Source organism: Mesoplodon densirostris, chromosome 7 (assembly GCF_025265405.1).
Source record: "Mesoplodon densirostris isolate mMesDen1 chromosome 7, mMesDen1 primary haplotype, whole genome shotgun sequence".
Lineage (NCBI taxonomy): Eukaryota > Metazoa > Chordata > Mammalia > Artiodactyla > Ziphiidae > Mesoplodon > Mesoplodon densirostris.
This window is the reverse complement of record NC_082667.1, coordinates 77,193,648-77,218,262: the sequence shown is the minus strand read 5'-3', so window position 1 is coordinate 77,218,262 and position 24,615 is coordinate 77,193,648. Positions and strand designations below refer to the sequence as shown.

At 39.1% G+C, this 24,615-nt stretch overlaps 1 protein-coding gene across 2 annotated transcripts; it reads right to left on the bottom strand.

The window, feature by feature from the left end:
- Positions 1–3,763: 3,763 nt before the first annotated feature.
- On the bottom strand, positions 3,764–22,948 carry LOC132493316 (UDP-N-acetylglucosamine--peptide N-acetylglucosaminyltransferase 110 kDa subunit-like). 2 transcript variants are annotated; one of them, XR_009532974.1, is made up of 2 exons: positions 4,586–8,008; positions 3,764–3,854 (listed from the first exon to the last, which is right to left on the bottom strand). XR_009532974.1 is itself a non-coding variant. In XM_060103696.1 (2 exons), exon 2 carries the CDS (start codon positions 7,965–7,967, stop codon positions 4,827–4,829), a length of 3,141 nt encoding a protein of 1,046 aa, XP_059959679.1. In that variant the 5' UTR covers positions 7,968–7,976; positions 22,893–22,948; the 3' UTR covers positions 4,494–4,826. The 2 variants fall into 2 exon arrangements, 1 of the variants encoding a protein (XP_059959679.1); XM_060103696.1 differs by lacking the exon at positions 3,764–3,854 and adding an exon at positions 22,893–22,948 and having other exon boundaries at positions 4,494–7,976.
- Positions 22,949–24,615: the final 1,667 nt, after the last annotated feature.

Below are 24,615 nucleotides of genomic sequence, written 5' to 3'. Positions count from 1 at the left end.
AAATCTATAACTAAAAGATGATAATTGTGTGGTATGGCTGTTGGAGAGGGTAGGCCTAGTTGAAGAGCTCCCATTATTAGCATAGTTTTATTAACAGCTCTTAGACCCTGTAATAACCTCTATTTTCCAGACTTTTTCTTGATAATAAAAATAGGAGTATTCCAAGGACTATTTCAAATTTCTGAATGCCCTAATTGTTCCAGTACTAATTGTTCTGCAGCTTCTAATTTCTCCTTTGTGAGGGGCCATTGGTCCACCCATACAGGGTCATCACTCAGCCAAGTAATTGGACCAGCAGTGAGTGGAGGAGAATCCAAGGCCCCTAAGAAAAACCCAAACCTTGTCTATCACTTTTTATTTTCACATCAATAGGATAGACAGTTCCTTTTTGATTTGTTCCCAGCCCTTTTGTGGGAAGAAATCCTTGATCCAACACCATATTAGAGACGTGAGAATTTGGACTATAAAGTAATACTCCCATTTCTTTTAATATATCTTGGCCCAAGAGGTTTAAAGGCAGCCCAGGCAAAACATAAGGCTGGAAGTATCCTGAATGGCCCTCACTATCTTGCCATAATAATAACTGACTACTTTGCATAGGAGAAGAACTCTGTCCTATTCCTTGAAGTTCTGTAATAATAGGACTAACAGGCCAATGTTTAGGCCAGTGCATCTGCGTCATAACAGAGACATCAGCTCCAGTGTCTAACAAACCTGAAAAAACCTTTCCATTCATGGTTCATTTCATTTCTGGACGTTCTTTCCCTATCTTCTGAATCCAGTAGGCAGCACTAGATGATCCAAAAGCCTTTGTTTCTCTCTTTTGATGTTGTAAAATTTGTCCATGAGGTACAAAGGGCAAAAGTAGCAATTGTGCAATTTTATCACCAGGAGAAATCGTTATTATATTTTTAATAGTTTGTGCCATGATTTTTATTTCTCCTTCGTACTCAGAGTCTATGAGTCCTGGCATAATAGTTAAACCCTTCATGGTGACACTACTTCTTCCCAATAATAGTCCAATCAAACCCTTGGGTAAAGGTCCATAGATGCCCAGAGAGAGGGCCTGAGGACCCATTGCAGGAGTTAATACATATCGGGCGGAGGTACTGAGGTCCAGTCCTGTGCTTCCTGCTGTTGCTCTGGAGAGCGAAGATATTGTATGTTTTTGGTTTCGGTTAATGTCTGATTGATAGTTTGAGGAGGATACACAGACGTTGCCCCTATTATTTGTTGGGGCCGGGAAGGCCCCGGGAGGAGTTTCCCGACAGTGGTGTCCCATCCCTGTGGGCCACTGAGCGACAATCTCGTGCCCAACGTTTTCCCCTATTGCATTTAGGGCATAAACCAGGGATTTTCGGACCATCTGGAGGTTTTTGAGTAGGGAAGGAAGGAGCAGGGTTACAATGAAAAGATCCACATTCTCCAGCAAAATGACCTGCCTTTCCGCATTGAAAACTAGTCTTTGTTCTCTTTTGATTGTTTTTAAACCCCACTTTAGTTAATGCTGCAGCCCTAGCAGCACCCTGTATATAAGCAGGCCCAATGTCTGCACAAAGGCGAATATAATCCTCCAGTGTTCCCCGTTTTCTCCAAGGTCGAATCGCAGCCTGACATGCATTATTAGCGTTTTCAAAAGCAAGTTGCTTAACTACAATTGTACCAGTGAGTCCATCCACAATGAGTCTCCCCACCGCCTGTAACAATCTATCTACAAAATCAGCATATGGTTCATCAGGTCCCTGTCTCATTTTTGAAAGATCCTCAGTTTTGTGTGTAGAAGGTAATTTCCTCCAGCCTTGTAATGCCAAATGATTTATTTGAGGATAAGCAACAAAGGTATAAGTTAATTGATCTTGTAAAGAAATATATGGTCCTTCCCCAATCAGCATATGATAATCCACTGGAATATCATGTGTAGCATTCTTTTCTGCTTCTTCAGCAGCCCGTTCATAAAAATCAAACTTCCATATTAAATAATCTCCACCATTTAAACAAGCTCGTGCAATAGACTTCCAATCAGCGGGGGAAAGAGCTTCTCCTGCAATAGTGTCAACCATAGCAGTAGTAAAAGGAGCAGTGGGCCCATACTGAGCACAAGCAGATTTTAAATCTTTCAAAACTTTAAAAGGAAGAGCCTGATGCTCCCTAATAGCCTGTTGAGGATGATTAGGATCAGGTCTTTCTATGACAGGACAACAGAAAATAGGATCTTCTCCTCGTTTTATTGCTGCTTATACAGCACGTTGCAAGAGACTGACCATTTTTACAGATGTAGATTTTTGAGGAAGACAGTCCTTACTAATGTGCAGCTTTTTCACTGACTTATCTATCATAGCCATTAGAAAATCATCCTCAGGATGATTCTCTCTTTTATGTTTTTTTTTCTCTCTCTTTTATGTTTAAAAGCCTCATCGGTTAAGTCAAAATGTTCCTCTTCATCTGAAATATTTAAATTAATTAGCTCTTTCAGTTTAGGAAGTGGCGACACAGTAGCTGATAATACAGTCTTTTCTTCTGTCAGAGGCTTATGTTTTTCTGACTTTACATTCAAATCAACACTATCATGAGAAGAACCTAAACATATTTTTATCAGATTCCACAAACTAAATGTAACAACAGCAGTATGAGTAGGCCCTCGAGACTCATAATAAGTTTTTAAATCTTCTCCAACTTTCTGCCAGATTTCTGTGTCACAGAGCCGCCATCAGGAAACCAGGGAGATACATCATGGATATGCTGCCAAAATTCAGTCAACTGTGAGGTAGAAACTTTATTACCCCGAGCTATAAGCATGGAAAGTAAAACCTGAGCAAATAATTCACGCTCCTTTGAGCCCTTTTGCCCCATCTTCTTTTACTTCTGACTGTTGCCTTATGCCTCTATTAGTTTCACTTTTACTCGTGGCCACACATATTTTGCATAAGGGTTCTCTTACCTGCACTTTCTTTTCCTTTTAATATCCTTCACGCTTCAGGTCCCTGTTCGGGCGCCACTTGCCATGGACCAGCCTCAGAAAGAGGATTTCACCGCCCAGGGTCAGAAGGGACGGGGTAAGGAACTGAAGTAGCACCAACGAATGGGGTCAGAAGGACCAAGACAACTGATGGTTGCAAGGTAAGTTTTATTATGCTACAGGTGCAGATTATATAGACTAGAAAAGGGAAGGTTGCCAGACGGTGGTTTACATTATCTAATGACTGTCTCGGCTCAAGGTTAACTTCCCTGGGAGAAAACCCATAAGCCCAGAATCATCCAAAATAACCTGCATGTGCAGGGGGGAGACAGCTTTGCTTGTCTCATTTTACTTTCTTTCTGATTTCTGGGCCCAGGTGATTTATCTCCCATGGAATGGAACAAGGAGGGGAACAAGTAGGGACAGTCCCTTCGAGCAGCAGCGGCATGCCTGGCATGTCCGAAGGTGCTCTCAAGGCTGACTGCTTCCCACACATATGTTGGCTTGTTTAAGCCTCAAGCCCTCGATCCTTTGTTGAAATACAATAATTTCATTCCTATGGTTTTCAATACCAAAAACTCTACCTCCAGGAGGGTTAAAGTCTAACTTGTACTCCAAACCAAGTAGCAGTGCAGTTCGCTACTACTGAGGCTGGATCCATAAAGACTTCAAGACCACGACCAGAAGACAAGTTATTATATATAATACCCTAGAAGGCCTGAAACATAATTATCATATACATAGCTGGTCCTTCAGAGCTTTTTACCTATAACATATCTTTTGAAGAAAGTTATTTAATGTACTGGAGATAACTGTGAATTACTGATCAAATATTTGAATACTTATACTTACCTGGAATTTCATTTCTGCTGAAAGAAAAAGGAAGAACAGGACTCACCTAAAACAAAACAAACTTTAGAAATGAAAGTAAACATCTTATCACACACTATCACTTCTGGAAGCAGCACAGAGGGGCAGTCAACAGTAAAACACTGGTGAAATAGGACAAAACTCTAGGCCAAAAATCCATTATTATTATCATCAGTGACAGTACCACAACTGTGCCCTTCATAATTAATAAGCACTCCTAAGAATCTTCATTTGGCACCAGATGATGTGTTTAAGAGAAACACTCTGGGAGGTTTTGAATCAGACTTGGTTTTTTGTTAGCCAAGTTACAGGAGAATTTTTAAAGTGGGGGGAAGGGAAGAAGGAAACGGACCAGAAAAAGAATTGAAGCCATCATCTACAAACCAACAAAGCACTGAGAGTTCCAAACGTTATGTCAGACACTAGAATGACTGATACAGGCTCAAGCGGTTTATAAAACCTAGAAAAAGACTACACCAGCAAAGTCCCCATTTATCTGTAGAGTTCAGAAACTAAAACAAGGAATATTTCAGCTTAACACCTGATCTCAAGAGAATCATATACACTTCACATGAATAAAAATACCTGAAACCAAACACTTTTAAAAGCTCCAATACCCAAAATAGAAAGAAAAAAATTAATTCAGAAGACTCAATCCATCCATGATAATCACAAAACGGCTGGGCAATCTCTATCTCCCTTCCACACTAACCATCCATCCCCTGGAAGACCAAGGGAGATCAGACCTTCCAGACTTACCTTCCAGACCTTCCAGACACCTGGCTGCGGCAAAATTCGATGGAATCTCCTTGTGGAACAGCAGTTTCCCATCTCTTGTGTCTCTCCCTGTCATGATCATGCAGGAAGCAAGTCTGGCTGTGCTATTTCTTATCATTGTGTGTCACCCATCTGCAACATGATATTGAAAAAGTAGTTCCCTTTCCCCCAGAAGGCTGAGGCTCAGCTACAGGGGTAATTCTCCTGGGCACACAGTCATTATTTAGGCCGACTCAGTGACTTCAACAGGCTTAATCATGTGATCAGGTTTGTTGCCAGCTGCATAATGCTCCCACATCTGTAGATAGAGCCGCTCTAGTTCCATCGTGTATTGTTTGGTGTTGAACAGAGGGCTAGATGTTCTCTGCTTCCAGACTTTGCCACGAATTTTCTTCAGGTATTCTACATCAGTTCCCAGTTTCACAGCTATCTCTTCATATTCTTGTCTATTTTTAGCAATCAGCTCAAGACAGCCTAAACAAGTGAGCTGGGAAGCTGCAACTCGGGAAGCAAGAGTCTCTCCTGGCAGAGTCACCATGGGGGTCCCTGCCCAAAGGACGTCCATCCCTGTGGTGTGTCCATTACAGAGTGGAGTGTCCAAGCAGACATCAGCCAGCTGGCCTCTCCGAACATGTTCCTCTTTAGGAGCAACAGGGGAAAAAATGATACGGTTCGGGGGAAGGCCCATATTTTGTGCGTACTGTTGAATATTAGCTTCTCCTGCTGCTGGAAAACGCAACAGCCACAGTACACTATTGGGAACACGCTTCAGAATATTTGCCCACATCTGCAAAGTAGATGGGTCAAGTTTGTACAACTGATTAAAGTTACAGTACACAATGGCATCTTCCGGTAACCCGTACTGAGAACGTGTGGTTACAATAATGGTACGGGGAACCTCCTCTCCAGTGGCAGCCTTAGTGTTGATCAGGGTAGTTGCCAGTCCATTGCTAATACTGAATCCATTAATTGTAACCTGAATTTGTCCTCTGTTAATCATTTCAATAACTGCTTCTGCAACAGTATTCATAGGAATGACAGGCATATTAAGAGTTGTATTACTGCTGTCTGCGTTGTCTTCTCCATCAGGACATTTCATCTTGACTATTTGCACATCTGATAGACTATCAAGAAACGCTTGGAGGTCGATGCCATTCAGCACAATCCGATTGTCATAAATGTGCCCATTGGACTTAAAATCGATGACGGCTTTTTTCTTCAGGTGAGGGAACATATTAGCATGATCACCAATAAAGAAAGTATGGGGCATATAAGCCAGTTTCTCAGAATACTGCTCAGCAACTTCAGCAGGTGAAGTTTCCTGATCAGTGATGATATAATCCATGAAAAGTGCGCCACTAGTCCCAGGGTACCCCAGCCACATTGCCTGAATAGGAGCTGGCCTGAGAGCAAAGAGTTCATTTCGAGCACCCCTGGTATAACCATTCAGATTTACAAGGATATGTATACCATCTTGATGGATGCGATCAGCTGCTTTCCCATTGCATGGAATCTGAGAAAGATCAATGAAATGATTGGCTTCTGCCATCACCTTCGCTCGGAAGTTTGTGCCATCATGTGGGCTCAGGGCATAACAGAATATCTCAAATTTATCAGGATTGTGCATGCCTGGAATAGACTGCATAAGATGAGAAGTAGGATGATTCCCAAAGTCAGAACTCACGTATCCTACACGCAGTCGACCATCACTGAGCTTCAAGTCTTTTGGATGTTCATACGGTGGTTTATGAAGGACACTTATATTAGTCAAGCAGAGGTTCCCATGCCTCTCAGCAATAGCCTTCCTGAAGCCATGAGAAAGAGGATAGAGCATACTATGATGAGGCTGCACAGAAGGCAACCTATTCTTCTCCAACTGGTCAGCCACAATGCTGACCAACTTCTTCATTCGCTCATCATAGTCTGTCCAATCACAGACAACCTGCAGGCAATGAGCCAAATTACAATAAGCGTCAGGAAAGTCAGGTTGAAGCTTCAGAACAGTGCGATAAGAAGCAATTGCTTCTGGAATATTCCCTGAATCGTGGTGAATGGAAGCCAGATTGCTGTGGGCATCCGCAAATGCAGGGCTGATCTGAACGGCACGAGTATAACACTGCAAGGCTCCCTGAACATCCTGCATCTCCCGTAGGGTGTTTCCCATATTACAGTAGGCATCAGCAAAGGTAGGACTGATTCGAATAGCCTCCTTATAATGCATCAGAGCTTCGTGCAGTTTTCCCTGCTGCTTCAATACACTTGCTAAATTTGAATGGGCATCAGCAAAGTCTGGGCAGAGCTCTAATGCTTTACGATACAAGCGAACTGCCTCTTCACGGTTTCCCTGTTCTCCTTTGATATTGGCTAGGTTATTCAGAGAGTCTGCATGGGTGGGACACAGCCGGAGAGCTGTATGATAACAATCTTCTGCTTCAGCAACACTGCCCTTCTCTTTGAGAGCGTTTCCTAGGTTGCAGTAAGCATCAGGGAAATGTGGTTGCAATTCAATAGCTCGCCTGTAGGTGTCTATTGCCAGATCCATCAGGCCTTGCTCATAGTATACACAAGCCAGGTTGCCATGTACCACTGCATGATTTGGACTCAAGCTTAGGGCACGAAGGTAAGCTGCCACAGCTCTGTCAAAAATCCGTGCCTCATTGAAGACATTTCCTAAATTGATATAAGCATCCAGAAAATTGGGGTCAAGGGTGACAGCCTTTTCAAAGTGATGAATTGCAAGCCAAATCTCCCCTTGCGCATTGAAAACACAGCCAAGATTACTCCAAGCTACTGCAAAGTTCGGTTGCGTCTCAATTGCTTTCAAATAACATGCCTTGGCTTCTTCTAAGCCACCCAGGGCTTTGAGCAGGTTCCCCAGGTCACTGCGAACACAGTACAAATAAGGATTGTACTGAAGAGCAGAGACGTAAGCTTGTACTGCCCCTTCCATGTCGCCTGCTGCTACCAATGCGGCTGCCAGGTTAATATAACCATCGATGAAATCTGGTTTGAGACGCAATGCATGCCGGTAATGCTCAGTTGCTTTCTGCAACTGTCCTCTTTCCTTGTACACATTCCCCAAATTCGAATAGGCTTCTGCCAGAAGAGGGTTCTGTTTAATTGCCAGAGTACTAAAGTGGGCAGATCTGTCCAGCCTTTGACACTGGAAGTGTATAGATGAAAGTAATAAAAGTACACCAGTATTGCCTGGCTCTTGTCTCCAGAGCTGCATGCAGTGTCTCTCAGCTGTCTCAAAATCTCCTGCCTGATATTCTCGATGTGCCAACTCAGCTAACCCTTGGAAGGAAAGCATACGTTTCGTTGGTTCTGTGCTGTCGGCCACGTTGCCCACGGAAGACGCCATCTGGAGCTTCTGGAGAGAGTGAAAAAAGGGGGTAATTGAGTCCCGCTGACGCCACTACTGGCAAGAATGTTTCTAGAGGGAGCAAACACGAGCGCAGCAGCCATACCACTGCTTTGGCAGGCTTAAGCGGCGGCAACAGTTACAGGCACCGAACCTTAGGAACTCTGGTTGGCCATCTACCTCTCATGCTCTTGAAATCTTAATTCTTAACCCTGCCCTCTTCCACCATTTTTCTCCTAATCAGGGAATAAAAATTACCTATCCATTTGCCTTACAAGAAATCAAAAGTCAGTAGTCCAAACACTTTTTAAAATATTGTTTTCTGTCCAGTTGGAAATGAAATACATGATTGACTTTTCTTCATCATTCATATAGTCAACGTGGAAAACATTAGGGCCATGAATTTCAATACAGTAAGATGAGAAAATTTTAAATTGGCCTTCCCAAACCACTAATAAGTAACCGATGTTGTATATGATGCTAAAATCTTAGAGACTGAGTTTGATATTTTAAAAGTTCTGAAAACATTAGCTAATTTCTCCTCATCAAATTTCTCATGACTCAAACATGAGTATTACTTTTTAAAAGATAAATTTATTTATTTTTATTTATTTATTTTTATTTTGGCTGCATTGGGTCTTCAGTGCTGCGTGCAGGCTTTCTCTAGTTGAGGTGAGCGGGGGCTACTCTTTGTTGTGCCGGGGCTTCTCATCACAGTAGCTTCTATTGTTGTTCCACAACTCTATGGGTTCCTTTTTAGGTCCTACGAAGAACCCTAGAAATTAGTTCATGTAATTATAGGTTTTTGCAAAATTGTCAAAAGTGAGATATTTTAACTTCCATCAGGTAAGACCAGCGTCTATTTCTTTGCCAATTTTCCTTCTATCATAGTCCGCTATGTTGGATCATATTGGATTGGTCACAGGCTTTTTTGAAACCTGGCTAAGGACATGTTTTAAGTGAGGCTATTATGTGATTTTCAGACACCACCATATGTAATTGACTATATAATATCCCATTACAGGAATAACTTCCAGTACTCTTACTGACTACTCTACTGACTTAACTAGCACAAGACACAGAAGCGTAAGGACAAAAACCACCTTACAATATAGCCATGTCTTGCACTTCACAGCTCTCAAAGCATGTGCATTTGAAGAAGAAAAAAAGAACTGAAAAGTATAAAACCAGAAGTTATTCTGTGGAAAATTAATTCAATCATCAGGCATGTGAAAGATAAGTCAAAGATTCAGTTTTCTTCAATGCTTAGTCAAAACGGAAATTTCCTTCTGTCAAGAATAAACTCCAGGGCTTCCCTGGTGGTGCAGTGGTTGAGAGTCTGCCTGCCGATGCAGGGGACACGGGTTCGTGCCCCGGTGTGGGAAGATCCCAAATGCCTCGTAGCGGCTAGGCCCGTGAGCCATGGCCACTGATCCTGCATGTCCGGAGCCTGTGCCCCGCAACGGGGAGAGGCCACAACAGTGAGAGTCCAGCATACTGCAAAAACAAAAAAACAAAAAAACAATATACTCCAGGGGCTTCCCTGATGGCACAGTGGTTAGAAAGCCACCTGTCAATGCAGGGGACACGGGTTCGAGCCCTGGTCTGGGAAGATCCCACATGCCATGGAGCAACTAAGACCATGTGCCACAATGATGGAGCCTGCGCTCTAGAGCCCGTGAGCCACAACTCCTGAGCCTACGAGCCACAACTACTGAAGCTTGCGTGCCTAGAGCCCGTGCTCTGCAACAAGAGAAGCCACCGCAATAAGAAGCCTGCACACCGCAACAAAGACACAACACAGTCAAAAATAAATAAATAAATAAATAAATAAAAGAATAGACCCCATCAATAATGTGTGTAATGAAATGGTGTGAATGAGTATTTTATCAGAATTCCTGCAATGCACAATCCTATAGCAGTACTGAAATCAGTAATGCATTTATAAGAGTAAATATTTATGAGGAAGTAATCCATAGAGGTTTTCTCAAAGTTAACAATGAAAATTAATGTGACATTATCAATAATAAATTGTGACGCTGAAATAAACTTTTCTAAACTATTAATAACTAAAAGCAAACTCTAATCAACCATGTTAAAAGAAATCTATGTCTATAAACGACAAAGTTTATTTCTGAAAATTTTATTTCTAAAACACATAAACTGTCATATGAGGAGGCAGTTAAAGAATATATAGCTACAAGAGTTGGGGAAAAAGTTTTATAGAGACACATCTGGCAGTAGTTAATTTTCAAATGTCATTTTTCTAGATTTTGTGACACCTATAGTATTGATATTTGAAAGCATTTAAAAAATTGTAATTTGAAGATTTGCTACTGCCAGGTAGAGTAAAATATTTTGAAGCAAAACAACATTTCCACTGAGAAAAATTTAAAAAGCCAAATAAAATAGTCAGCATTCAATCAAAAAGTTCTAGACATACCAAGAGATAGAATCATATGACTAAAATTCTAAGAAAGGAACAGATAATACAAAAATGGTTATATAAGATATTGTGTATCTTTATCAGGAAAAGTCTTTATCAAGAAAAGACTTTAAAATCATCAGAATTAATATTATATTTTATTTATTTGTATATTTTATTTATATATTTATATAAAGGAATTAAAGAAAAAGCCCTAGTTAAGGCAGTGACAAAAGCAGTAGCAGTGGGAGTGAAAAGAAATGGTTATATTCAAGGATATTTTGTCAGTAAAAGTCCAAGATCAAATGTCTGACTGCATACATGGGATGGATAGACGGAGTGGGAAAAATCAAAGTTAACTATAGAGGTTCTAGTGAAGATGGGGTTGCCAACACCCAACCCAAGGGGTTGCGATCATCCCCAAGGTCTAGGAGACTCAAAGGGAAGGTCATGGTCGAGGAAAAGTTAATTGCTGGGAAAATAAGACTCCCAGTCTCTCCATCTCCTTATACTAGTTTTTTTAATAAACATCTTTATTGGAGTATAATTGCTTTACAATGGTGTGTTAGTTTCTGCTTTATAACAAAGTAAATCAGTTATACATATACATATGTCCCCATATCTCTTCCCTCTTGCATCTCCCTCCCTCCCACCCTCCCTATCTCACCCCTCTAGGTGGTCACAAAGCACAGAGCTGATCTCCGTGTGCTATGCGGCTGCTTCCCACTAGCTATCTATTCCTTATACCAGTTTTGTTTTTCTGCTCATATACGTAGCAGCATTTCATTCAAGGGGAAAGTCATTGATCTGACTGGTCAAATTAAACACCATAGTTCAAGGCACATTTACAGTGGTTAGTTCCTCCACAATTTAGAAAGGAACGTTCACAATTTCCCTCTTCCTACACCGCAGAACACATTGGCCATTCCTCCAAAGTTTCCACTCCATAGAGTGGACCAGAGATGACGTTAGCCCAGAACTGAGAGCTTGGCATGAGATGGTGTCAACACCACCTAGAGCTCTGGCATAAGTTATGACCCAACCCAGTTCTACAGAGAGCTCTGCATGGAATCTTGTCTCAGCCATAATAATGTGATTCTGTTTTTCATTTGGTTGTCTTCTTTGCTTAACTTTCCCTGGCCACTCTGACAAACAAAATTTCAGGCAATCCTGGGCCACTCACTAACTTTATTCCATCTAATGTTATCCAGATCCCCAAGAAAATTACTAACAATAAAGGGGCAAATTTGGAACATGGTGAGTTTTAGGTGCCTGAAATATACAGGTAACTGAATCCAGTTAAGTAGCAAATTATTTGGATCTCAAATATGCCAGTAGAAGAGCAGACTAAGCTCAATTTAATGTACTCTTACTGGAGACACATGTAAATTCTGGGTCAATTTTGAAAAAGTTAAAAGCACATAGCTGAGATTAAAAGAAAGAAAGGAACACGTGCATGTTTCAGAAAGTAACAGAGAAATTAAATCCAGAGAAATAAGAGCAGACTGATGTCTATGGGTTCCGTTCCTTAGTATAGGCCTTATGTAAATAGGGGCTGGAGCTAGAAAGCTAACATTACCTTGAGGCCAGGAATTTAGACTCAGGATGGAACAATATTGAGAAGTTAGTACAGATATCCTACAGAAATTTCATGAGGAACTGCTTAGTCCATTAAGAGGGCCAAGGGAGGTGGTGAGGAAGATTGATATCTCTTGAAAACCTTCAGGTACAGAAAACATCAACACCTCTGAAAAGTAGGCCTGTCCTTCCCAGAGTTGTGATGGCCAGCTTGTCACTAACCTGGAAGGCCCTGTAGGAATCAGAAACTGCAAGGAGAGTAATTCAAAGAAAAACAGATGCAGGATGGGTGTGGCAATAAATCCTAGGACCCTACCAGAAACAAAATTAAAACCACTCTAGAGGGAAATTTTAACAAACCAGGGCAGGGAGTATCCTAACCAGAATAGAATAATAATTCTGAGGAAGTTACTTTACTTATTTAAGCAATATTCAATGCATTTCCATGGCCAGGCCCTTTTGAAGAATTCTAAAACATATACAAACAATTCATTTACATCTTATATATCCCACCATCCAGAGCAAAATTCACTTAAGAACTGTACTGGTGGAAATTGGGCAGCACTATGGAGAAAATAAAATGTGTTTACCATCAAAAAACATGAAGGTAAGAAAGCTAATGTCTAATTTTTTAATTATCCTGTGGTTTCTTGAAATCTTTTGAAACCCAAAATAGAGAAACCTAGGAGGAAATGAAGATTTAAATATTTAGAGATTTATCAACTCATCTATAAAAGCTTTATTAATCTCTTCTTTTAATAACATTCCTGAGAGGTATAAATGTGTCCAGTGATAGGGTTGAATAAGCCTGAGAGAATTTCAATTGTTTACTATCCTTGGTCAGCTCTTAAGACCTTTCAGGAGCATCTTGATTTTCATGGCCTCATCCAACAAAAGCAGGATATTTTACAGAAAGTCCTGGGCCACTTTTTGGCTTGCTTTTGTGTTTATGTTTTTGTTTTTTTCACGTTGGGCGGTACATTAGGCTACCTATTGCATACTCCCTCATTCATGCATGCATTCATTCAAACAATATTTACTGAGTTGAGACATTTAATTAACACTCAATAAATGATGTTTAGATGAATGAATACGCTTTCTATCAAAGTAAGTGTAAGTACTGAGAAAAATTACAGAATGTATGATCCCAGCCCCACAAAAGCTTATAACTGTGTTGAGGATATAACAGATGCTGATGAAATAACTAATATATCATATTGGACAGTTTCTAAGTTCAAAAATGAGTTTTTATAGATAATCAGAGCCTAAGGAGGACAAAGAAGGGACAGTTCATTATGGGTTGAATTTATCAATAAATGTACATTTCAGATGAGATTTGAGATTGACCTCAAAGAAGAGGACTTAGATATATGAACAGAGAACAAAGAAGGCATGGTGATAGCATGTGCATAGATAGTGTGGCCAATATTTATGTTCTTCATTAAAGATAGTCAGAGATAACCCAAATGTAACTGTTTCCATGGGTCCATTCTCAGTATCCAAACAAAACGGCAAATCCTATCTTAGTAAAACTAATGAAAAACACAGTCTTTAACAAAGAGATTGTGAAGGAAAGGGGGAGAGAAAGGCTTGCATCCCACACCACACAACAAAACTTAGTGAATTCTTTGTTTAATTTTCTCCCTCTGAAAATTTCCTCTCCCCCTCTCTGTACGTGTCTCTTCTCCCACATTTGGCCACACTCTACCAGCCATCTTTCCAGATCTTTCCAGAACTCTCCATCCTAGTTTCATTAGGCCACAATTTAAACATCTCACAGGTCTCCAGGATGCATCCCCATCACTTATTCCACAAAGACAAACAAAGGACACTTCTCAGGATCACGTTTCTTTGAAGGAAGAGGTCATGAGGAGTGATTATAAATAATATAAGGTGGAGAGCAGTGACTTAAAATACCATTTTTCAGCTTAGAATGTGAATACAGGGAACTTTGGGAAACTAGAAAATCTAGAAAGGATTCACTGATAATTATTTATGTTCAATGAATAAAATAAAATGTAATAATATGGCTAAACGCTGACAGATTAACTTTTTCAAAAGTTGCTTTCACACACCTTCACTATTGGGATGTTTGATAAACACACCTTTCCTTCTTTACTTTCTTCTTTCTTTGCAGAGACTGGCACCAAACTTTCAAACAATAAGAACCTTCCCATAAGTCCCTTGCCAGGCAAGATTAAGGTATAACAATCCAAACAAATTTTTGAAGAAGATAACTGGTTGAAAGCACCGGAAAAGAGCTGGGTTTCTCTTATTCAACAGTCACATAATGAGTAATGTGCGAATTGGTTTAAAAAGTCTCTCTGCATGAGGGGCTAAGGTTAAGATTAGAACTTCTGAGGCCAGAAGAGCAAAATGACTACAACAATCCACATATTTTCAAGAGCTGCCCTTTGGATGTGAGGGATTGATTTTTCCCACTATTTTTTCAGCAACCCAACTGGTGTCTTTATTAAACGACATAAGAGAATACAGTGTGGCCAAGAAGGCTTAGATTTCCTTAGCCCCAAGACAGATATTCTCCAGTGACTGTCCACTCAAATGAAAAAGAGAGATTTACAAGAGGAAACTGGATACAACTGAGTGTACTTTAATTTTACCTGAATTATTTGTTTTGTTTTCAATTCTCCGCTGAAGTGCCTACATTAATATATTTTTAAGAACATTTCCTTAAGTTGAAGTATTCATTCAGTATATTCATTTACTATAATTTAGAAAAGCCAAATGATTTAGGCAAATTCATTTCTATATTGCCTCAGCAGTGTATTGTGAACTAAATGACACCTGGCAGTTCTTTACTCAGATACTAACTCAATTAGAAGGCAGAACAAGGATACCTACCCATTCAGGGAGGGAAAGGTCACTTAGCCTCTGTAGCTATCTTAGGTCTCTTATCATCACAGTAACAAATTGAAGACTAAAAACCATATGATCATCTCAATAGATGAAGAAAAAGCTTTTGAAAAAAATTCAATATCCATTCATGGTAAAAACTCTCCAGAAAGTGGGCATAGAGGGAACATACCTCAACATAATAAAGGCCATATATGACAAGCTCATAGCTAACATACTCAACGGTGAAAAGCTGAAAGCATTTCCCCTAAGATCAGGAAGAAGACAAGGATGCCCACTCTCACCACTTTTATTGAAGGTAGTTTTGGAAGTCCTAGCCACAGCAATCAGACAAGAAAAGTAAATAAATAAAAGGACTCCAAGATGGAAAGGAAAAAGTAAAACTGTCACTGTTTGCAGATGCCATGATACATAGAAAATCTGAAAGATACCATCAAAAAATTATTAGAGCTCAAAAATGAACTTGGTAAATTTGCAGGATACAAAATTTATATATAGAAATCTATTGTATTTCTATACACTAACAGTGAACTATCAGAAGGAGAAATTAAGGAAACAATCCCATTTACAATCACGTAAAAAAGAATAAAATACATAAGAATAAATCTGCCTAAGGAGGTAAAAGACCTGTACCCAGGGAAGTATACGACACTGATACAAGAAATTAAAGATGACACAAACAGCTGGAAAGATATACCATGGTCATGGATTGGAAGAATTAATATTGTTAAAATGACCATCATACCCAAGGAAATCTACGGATTCAATGCAGTCTGTATCAACATATCAAGGGCATTTTCCACAGACCTAGAACAAATAATTTTAAACTGTGTATGGAAACACAAAAGATCCTGAATAGTTAAAACAGTCTTGAGAAAGAAGAACACAACTGGAGGAATCATGCTCCCTGGCTTCAGACTGTGCTACAAACCTATAGTAATCAAAACAGTATGGTACTGGCACAAAAACATCGATCACTGGAACAGACTAGAGAGCCCAGAAAGAAACCCATGCACTTATGGTCAATGAATGTATGACAAAGGAGGCAAGAATATGCAATGGAGAAATGTCTGGGCTTCCTTAGGGATGGTTTCATCAATTAATTTGTTTTCTTAAATGGACCATACTTTTCCATGTCTTTGTATACCTTGTGATTTTTTTGGTTGAAAATTTGTCTTTCAAATATTATAATGTGGTATCTATGGAAATCAGATTCTCCCACTTTCCCAGGGTTTCCTGGGCTTTTGATTGTTGAAGGCTGTAGTAGTCTGTTTGTTTAGGGACCTTTCCAAACTATTTTTGCAATGACTGTTTTCCTTATCGTATGTACGCACTGAAGTCTCTGTTCCTTTAGTTCATGTTTAGCTAATGTTTTGACAGAGATTTCCTTGAATTCCTGCACCTAAAACAAACAAAAATAAATATACACAAGCACATCCACATGCACACTCAAAACCACACACCTCTGCCCATTGTGCAGATTGCTGGATCACTCCTTCATCATTTAGCTGACCTGCATTGAGTTCAGGGCTCAGCCCATGGTCAAAGCTTAGAGACTCCTCTGGTGTTTTCAGAACATGCATCGTATCTTGAGTATGCATGTGGCTTTCTTAATTTCTCTGGACACGTGTACTTTTCTAGGTTCTAATTTCCCAAAGAATCTCCCCTAACTTTGGCTCCTGCATCTTCTGTGGTCTATTGTATTTCAATGCACAGTCTTCTGCCCCAGCCATCTGTGCTTTGTTAGTTCACCTTGCACTTTTTTTGAGCAATGACCGCTGCTTTTCCAGACTGTGTTCCAAGTTAGCTAAGACAGAGATAAGCATCTTGTGTCAGTCCTTCAGGTAGCTCCCAGACAGGTTAGAACAGATACACATAATAATCTGAGAGTATGGTCTCTTCTGCTCCCTCCTGAAGCAGGATTGAGGGTCCCATACTAGGAATGGTCTGCTGCTACTTTAAGACTATCACTGCATTAAGACTCCACCACTTTAAGACCATCACTACACTAACAGTGGATGGGGCAAGGGCAACTAAAAATGCCACAAAGCTTTCCTGCCTTTTTCAAATTGCCTCTTCCCTGGTTCAGTATGTGTTTGGTTGCTATAAATCTTTGGCTGATTTCAGGACTAAGAGAAACTCAAAGAACCCCACAGCAAAAAACAGTATAATCAAACTCTCAGAAGCCAAAGGACACAGAAAGAATCTTTTCTCCCAAAGGAGAAAGAAAAAATAAATTTGTTACAAAGCAGGGATCCTCAAAAAGATTAGAGCTGGGCTTCCCTGGTGGCGCAGTGGTTGAGAGTCCACCTGCTGATGCAGGGGACACGGGTACGTGCCCCGGTCGCGGAAGATCCCACATGATGCAGAGCGGCTAGGCCTGTGAGCCATGGTCGCTGAGCCTGTGTGTCCAGAGCCTGTGCTCTGCAACGGGAGAGGCCACAACAGTGAGAGCCCCGCGTACCGCAAAAAAAAAAAAAAAAAAAAAGATTAGAGCTAATTTCCTATATGAAACCACGGAAGCAAGAGGCCAGACATATTTAAAGTGCTGAAAGAAAAAAAATTATCCACCAAGAATTCTATATTTGGCCAAACTGGTTTCAATACATAGGGAGAAATTAACGCATTCCCAGATGAACAAAGGCTGAGGGCGTTTATTTTACAACTTCCTACCACTGCCCTATGAGAAAAGCTAAATTGAACCTTCAGGTTGAAATGAAAGGACACTAGACAGCAACTCCAAGCTGTAGAAAGAAATAGATATCTCCATTAAAGATAAATACATGGGCAAATACTAAAGCCAGTATTGTGTTATTGGCTTGTAACTCTACTTTTTATTTCTTACATGATTGAAAAAACAAATGCATAAAATAATCATAAATCCATGTTATTGGGCTCACAAAGTATCAAGGTGTAATTTGTGACAACAATAATGTAAAGAGGAGGAATGGAACTGTAGAGGAACAGAGTTTCTGTGTGCTACTGAAGTTGGTTTCAATTGAAGTTATATTGTTTTAACTTTAGAATGGTAAATGTAATCTTCTTGAGAACCACAAAGAAAATATCAATAGACTATATGCAAAAAGAAATGAAAAGGGAATCAAGAGTTCACCACAAGAAAATCGGCTAAGCACAGAAGTCAGTAATGGAGTAAATCAGGGGCAAAAAATGCATAAGACATACAGAAAACAAGCAGGAAACAGACAGAATTAAGTTCTTCCTCATCAGTAAGTTTTGAAATAGTAAGTGGATTAAGCTCTCCAATAAAAAGATAAACATTGGCAGAATGGACTTTAAAAACAACCATAATCCAAGTATATGCTGTCCGCAAAAAACTCACTTGATTTCAAAAGACACAAGTTGCTTGAAAGTTAAAGCATAGAATAAAATATCCCATGCAAATAGTAACAAAAAAGAAGGAAAGAGAGACAGAAAAAGAAAGGAAGGAAGGAAGGAAGGAAGGAAGGAAGATAGATCTGGGATGGCTATGTTACTATCACACAAAATAAACTTTAAATCAAAAACTATCACAAGAGGAAAAGGAGGCCACTATATGTTGATAACAAGTCCAATCTATCCAGAAGATATAACAACTATAAACATATATGTACCAAACAACCCCCAAATATGTGAAGCAAACATTGACAGAATTGAAGGAAGAAATAGATAGTTCTAAAATAATAGTTGGAGATCAATACCTTGCTTTCAATAATGGAAAACACATCTAGACAGAAGATCAGTAGAGAGGTAGGGGGACTGAATGACACATTTCACCAACTAAACCTAACAGCCGTATATAGATCACTCCACTCAACAACAGCAGAATACACATTTTTCTCAAGTACACATGGAACACTCTCTGGGAAAGACCATATGTTAGGCCACAATACAAGTACCAATACATTTTTAAGAAATTGAAATCATACAAAGTATCTTGTTTAGCCACAGTGAAATGAAGGTAGAAATCAATAACAGAACCGTTGATAGCCATTTCCCATCATGCCTGCCACACATGATATAAAGCAATGAAGGGAAAAACATAATTTACCATTTAGAAAAGTGGGAAAGAGGACATACCATTGACACAGAGTGTGTGCTGTTTCCCGTTGTCAGGGATAGAAATAAATTAGCATCATTTATTCATTAGTGTGTTAATTTCTTGGTCAATCATTGGGCAGCCAGTGTTTCTGCCTGATGGGAAGATTTCCTATACTCAGTGTTGAGTGGAGCCAACCTTGAAAGGGACATTTTAAAGGATTATACTGTGATGGGCTTCGCAGTACCCTTCCTCCTATGCCAGTATTTAGGCTGGGGTATTTCCATGGAGTGTGTACAATCGTAGGCCCCAGTTCACCAGAATTTAGTTTGACTCGTTTTGTTAATACATTCCCTCAGTACTTTGTCTTTTGTAACCTTTTGCATTTACTTCATTCTTTATTATCACTGCAAAACAACTTTGCTTCCTGTTCAGATGCCAAAAAGTGGATATCAATACCTCCTGAGTTTTACACATCACAGATCAGTTTTGGATATCAGGGACAGAGACAACAGCTATTTCCAATGACTCTGAGACATACTTTGAACATGTGATTAAAATGTTGAGTGTTGAAATGTGTGTCGAGCTCATTATACTTGCTCTAAAAGGATCAAACTGCAAAGATTTAAAAATCTTTACCTTTGAATAGTTTTCCTGTGCTGTCCTTTTGTGTCAGACTGTTAATGTGCAGTCTGGCATCTTCAAATAATGTGGCTTTGTAACCAATTATTTACATGTTGTTTTATCCACAGAGAATCTTTTTTTAAAAAATAAATTTATTTATTATTTATTTTTGGCCGTGTTGGGTCTTTGTTGCTGCACAAAGGCTGTCTCTAGTTGGGGCGAGCGGGGGCTACTCTTCGTTGTGTTGTGCGGGCTCCTCATTGCTGTGGCTTCTCTTGTTGCGGAGCACGGGCTCTAGGCGCTGGGGTTTCAGTAGTTGTGGCACACAGGCTTCAGTAGTTGTGGCTCATGGGCCCTAGAGCACAGGCTCAGTAGTTGTGGCACACGGGCTTAGTTGCTCCGCGGCATGTGGGATCTTCCCGGACTAGGGCTCGAACCCATGTCCCCTGCAGTGGCAGGCGGATTCCCAACCACTGTGCCACCAGGGAAGTCCCCACACAGAGAATCTTAAGGTCAAAACATACAACTCGATTAACTACACTTCCTCCTGTTCACATTTCCCTCATCTTTTCTTCATCTTCTGTCTATGTATCCTTGGCCCTGTTTATATTAAGTGCTTTTGCAGTTATATTTGATCGTCTGTATTCCGGTGAGTTACCACAATGCTTTATGAGACACGCTAGGATATAAATGCATTTAAGTAATATATATATATATATATATATGTAGTTTGCTTGAGTGCAGTGTTTTTTGTTTTCTGTACTGAATTCATTAGCATGGGTCGCTATAAACTTTAGCATAGGTCGATATGTAATTTGTAAACTAATAAAGTCTTAAAAGTGAGGAAATAAGTCTTTTAAATTTAATTATTTATTGTAAAGAGAAGAATAGCATACATAAACAGGTGCCTAATGAAAACTTGTATTCTAATTTGGAACTCTCATGAACACCTACTTTTTTGTTCTTCTAATGGTATGATAGTAGGCCATCTGATTATTTTTATTTTTATGGCTTTAACTTTAGAACAATGAAATATTCATAAATTTTTAAAAGTATTTTTCTTTATTTCATGGGGGTGGGATACTGGAGAAATGAAAGGTCAAACACCTATTGAGGAATCCATACTTGTCTATATAGTGTGTACTTTTATTTCAATAACTGATTTAAAACTCCTAAAAGGATGCTATAATAAGTTATTATGCCATTTTACAGACTGAATTAAGTGAAATTCAGGGAGGTATGAAACTTGCCTAAGGCCATCCAGCTGCCAAGTGATAGAAGTGAGAATTAAATCCAGGTATACCTATCGCCAAAGTTTCTGCTCATCTCTTTACATCATCCACTTTTAATAGCCAATGCTTTTCTGCTTACAAATATGACTGAGGTTTCCAGACAGTCAACATTGCTTTTTAATCAGATAGAAAAATTATTGTTGCTTCTCTAAAGACATATTCCTTTTCCATTAAGTGACTTTAGTTGTTCAGATAATACTTCCAGACAGTAGTCATCATACAGTTGGAGACTAAGAACAGAACTCAGGGATGTGTCTAGCAGTCAGTAAAGACCAACTGGGCTCACTGATGGTACTTACGGTCATTTCCTCTAGACTAACATAATCTTATTAATAAGACCCTAATAATTCACAGTACTGCCCTTGCCTGATTGTTTGTTCTCCCTCTATCACTCTCTCTTTCCCCATATTATTATTATTTTTGACAATTTTTGGTGAATTAAATTCAGGGATTAGTATTCAGGAGCGCTAGTCACAAAAGCAGAGAATCTTAGCTCACACCAAAGGAAGAAAATAGAGAAAAAGTATAAATTATATGAATACACACATATCACACATGTACCAACTATATGTTGCACTTCTCCAAAATCTATTCGGTATCTGCACATTTATTGTATATTAGCAGTAAGACAAGAAATGAGGGTAATGCTCTGTTTACAAGATACAGAAAACAGACCCAAATATGGAAATTACTAGCGATGAGAATGGGGAAGAAAGACTACAACAAGGAATGTAGATGATATTTTTGTTTCTTAGCTATGATGCCAAATATTGAACTTTCAACTTGAGACAAGGAGGCCATAAAAAGTTCTATTAGTTTCCTAGAGCTGCCATGACAAAGTACCAGAGACTGAGGAGGTTAAACAACAGAAATTTACTCACTCACGGGTATAGAGGCTAGAAATCTGAGATAAGGTGTCAACAGGATTGATTTCTTCTGAGGTACCTCTTCTTGGTTTGCAGATGCCATGTTTTCCTTTTGTCTTCACATGGTCTTCTCTCTGTGCATGTCTGTGTCCTAATATTTTCTTTTTATAAGGACACCAGTCATATTGAATTAGAGCCCACCCATTTGACCTCATTTGACCTCAGTTACCTATTTAAGGGCCTTATCTCCAAATACAGTCAATTACAAGGTATTGGGGGTTAAGACTTCCACATATTAACTTGAGCAGGACACAGTTCAGGTGATAATAGAAGATAAGAGTAATTTAAGCAAGTAAGTAACTATTGTTTACAGTGAGTTGCTTAAGGATATGAATTTACTCAAGAAAAACAAGAAGAAATTACATAACACTGTGTGTTATACAAAGATATTAAATTAATCATCATAACATCCTGTGAGATGGGCATTAAATTAGACTAAGCAAGAGTAAGCAACTTATCCAGAATTGTATAGTTGGTACTTTCCAGAATTTAAACCAGGTATTTTCCCAGTTCCATTCTACGTTATATATTCATTTCATTATTTGAAATGAATTTTGAGTCTTCATTTTGCTTAGTTCCTGAAGTTATATGGGGATAGAATGGAGTTGGATATTTTCAGTGACATTCACACATGGGGAAGGAAATTGAGTCCAGAAGCTTCAGCAATGTATCCATGGAGAACGCTAACAACAGAACCAGAAACACCGTTATCCTTTTGGTTCAGTGATCTTTCCTAAAGCACTACAAGAATCAATTTTAAGAAGCCCAATGTTTTCCAAACTTTCACCAATGGGCTCTGTAGGGTCCTCTAACAATATCTAAGAGACTAACTAGTTTCACATTCCAAGCCACTTAAGACAAGGAGTTCTGATTGTTCTCTGTGAGGAAATCAAGTGACAATCATAGCTGGTAATTTAGGATAGTTTGTTTCTTCAGGGCCCAGGCAAAACCTAATACACAAGTAATAATCATTGTTAAGTGCATCTTTGACAAGGATTCATCAAGTATCAAAGAGGTCTATAAATTAGGAGAAATTATGATCAAAGACAAACATAGACCACAGATATTTAATTAATGCTCAATTATTTATGAGTTTAACTTTGGTTAACCTCATTTTCCTTCTTCTAGACAATTTCCAATTCATCTCCACAAAGAGACCAGAATACTTACCTTCCAAAACAAGATTTATTGTGTTCCTTTAATTCAAAGCATACAGTGACTTCTACATTCACTCCACCAAGTTTTGCTAGGAGAGAAAAGGACACATTATATTTTGTCTTGAATTACATATGCCACCATACTTGACTTAGCTCATCCTACTGGAAGCACTTTTTTTTTTTTTTTTTTTTTTTTTGCGGTACGCGGGCAGCCTCTCACTGCTGTGGCCTCTCCCGTTGCGGAGCACAGGCTCCGGCCGCGCAGGCCCAGCGGCCATGGCTCACGGCCCAGCCGCTCGGCGGCATGCGGGATTCTCCCGGACCGGGGCACAAACCCGTGTCCCCTGCATCGGCAGGCGCACTCTCAACCACTGCGCCACCAGGGAAGCCCCTGGAAGCACTTTGACGCAGATTCTACAGTGTTGTCTTACATCCTCTACGGAATCAAGCCAAGGGAATCACACATAGTTACAGCTGGTAAAACGTTTGTTCTGGGTTGATACTTTTAGCCTTTACCACCAAGACTTTATCACCAAGATCTATCTTTACAGGCTCTAAACAGGAGACCTTCTTGCCTTCCGTTTTCATATTGACAAGGAAGGTAAAGGGAAGAACTGAGAAGTACCCAAAGTCAGCTAGCAGCCAGCACAGATAAATCATCTGTGGAGATATTGTTTCTTTCAAAAGATATAAACATGAGAGGAAGTCCTAGTGTTTGAAACAATTGTGCATAATAAAATTCCATGAAAACCTAGAAATCCAGATGCAGATCAGTAACATATTGGCTAAATAAGCTGTTATGTTCATGCAATGGACAAGTGTACAGACATTAAGAAGAATGAGATACTCTTTTCTATGAGATTCTCTTTTCAGTGAACTCATCAGTGCTGCAAAAACAATGTTACATAATACTTTTTCTTTAACATTATATCAGGCATCCTCATCTTGTTCTGCATTTATTGCCAGTGTTACTAAAGTTTATCATTTACCTCTTTCTCTTTTAGACATATAATTTCTTCTTATTTTGGAAGCATTCATCAATCCCTATTTTACTCTTTCTTTTAAATTACAAATGAATATTGAATTTTATAAACTATCTTTTGGGGGATATTTCAAGTGATTGTATAGTATTGCTCTCCTTGGACCTTGTTATATGGTAAATTATATTTTGTTATTTTATATATGCTATTTATTATATATCGTTTATGTTTACTAATTACATTTATTATATTATAATTACATTATAATTAAGGTAGCATTTTGTTTTAGATAGACAAAACAACCAGTGGAACAGGAAGCATCTTAAAATTAGATGCAAGAGAATAAGGGAATTGAGATTAAACTAAAATTCACATTTTGGATCAGTAGCAAAAATTATTCAACAAAAGTGGGAAAATATGGCTATCATTACTAAATTCTAGATACAGCAAGTAGTTAAAAGTTAAAAAATAATGAAACTGTAAAAGTATCAGAAACCTGGGAGACATGAAATAAAGTATTCATGAGGAATACCTTTCTAAGATACAAAGAAAAAAGGATACATTTGATTATATAAGAATTAAAATTTGCCTCATGGCAAAATGCACTACAAAGGTCAGAAAACAAGCAAAAGAAATTGGGAAATATATTCAGAAATGGATATGCTTTCTTTACAACTTTTGAGAGAAGCACATGTTTCTTTTTCCTTTAACCTGTTATGGGGGTATTAATCTATAATGTAACTGCATGGTTCCCTT

What these genes read in the sequence shown, in the direction of transcription:
- LOC132493316 (XM_060103696.1), bottom strand. Translation starts at nt 7,967, where the DNA reads ATGGCGTCTTCCGTGGGCAACGTGGCCGACAGCACAGAACCAACGAAA.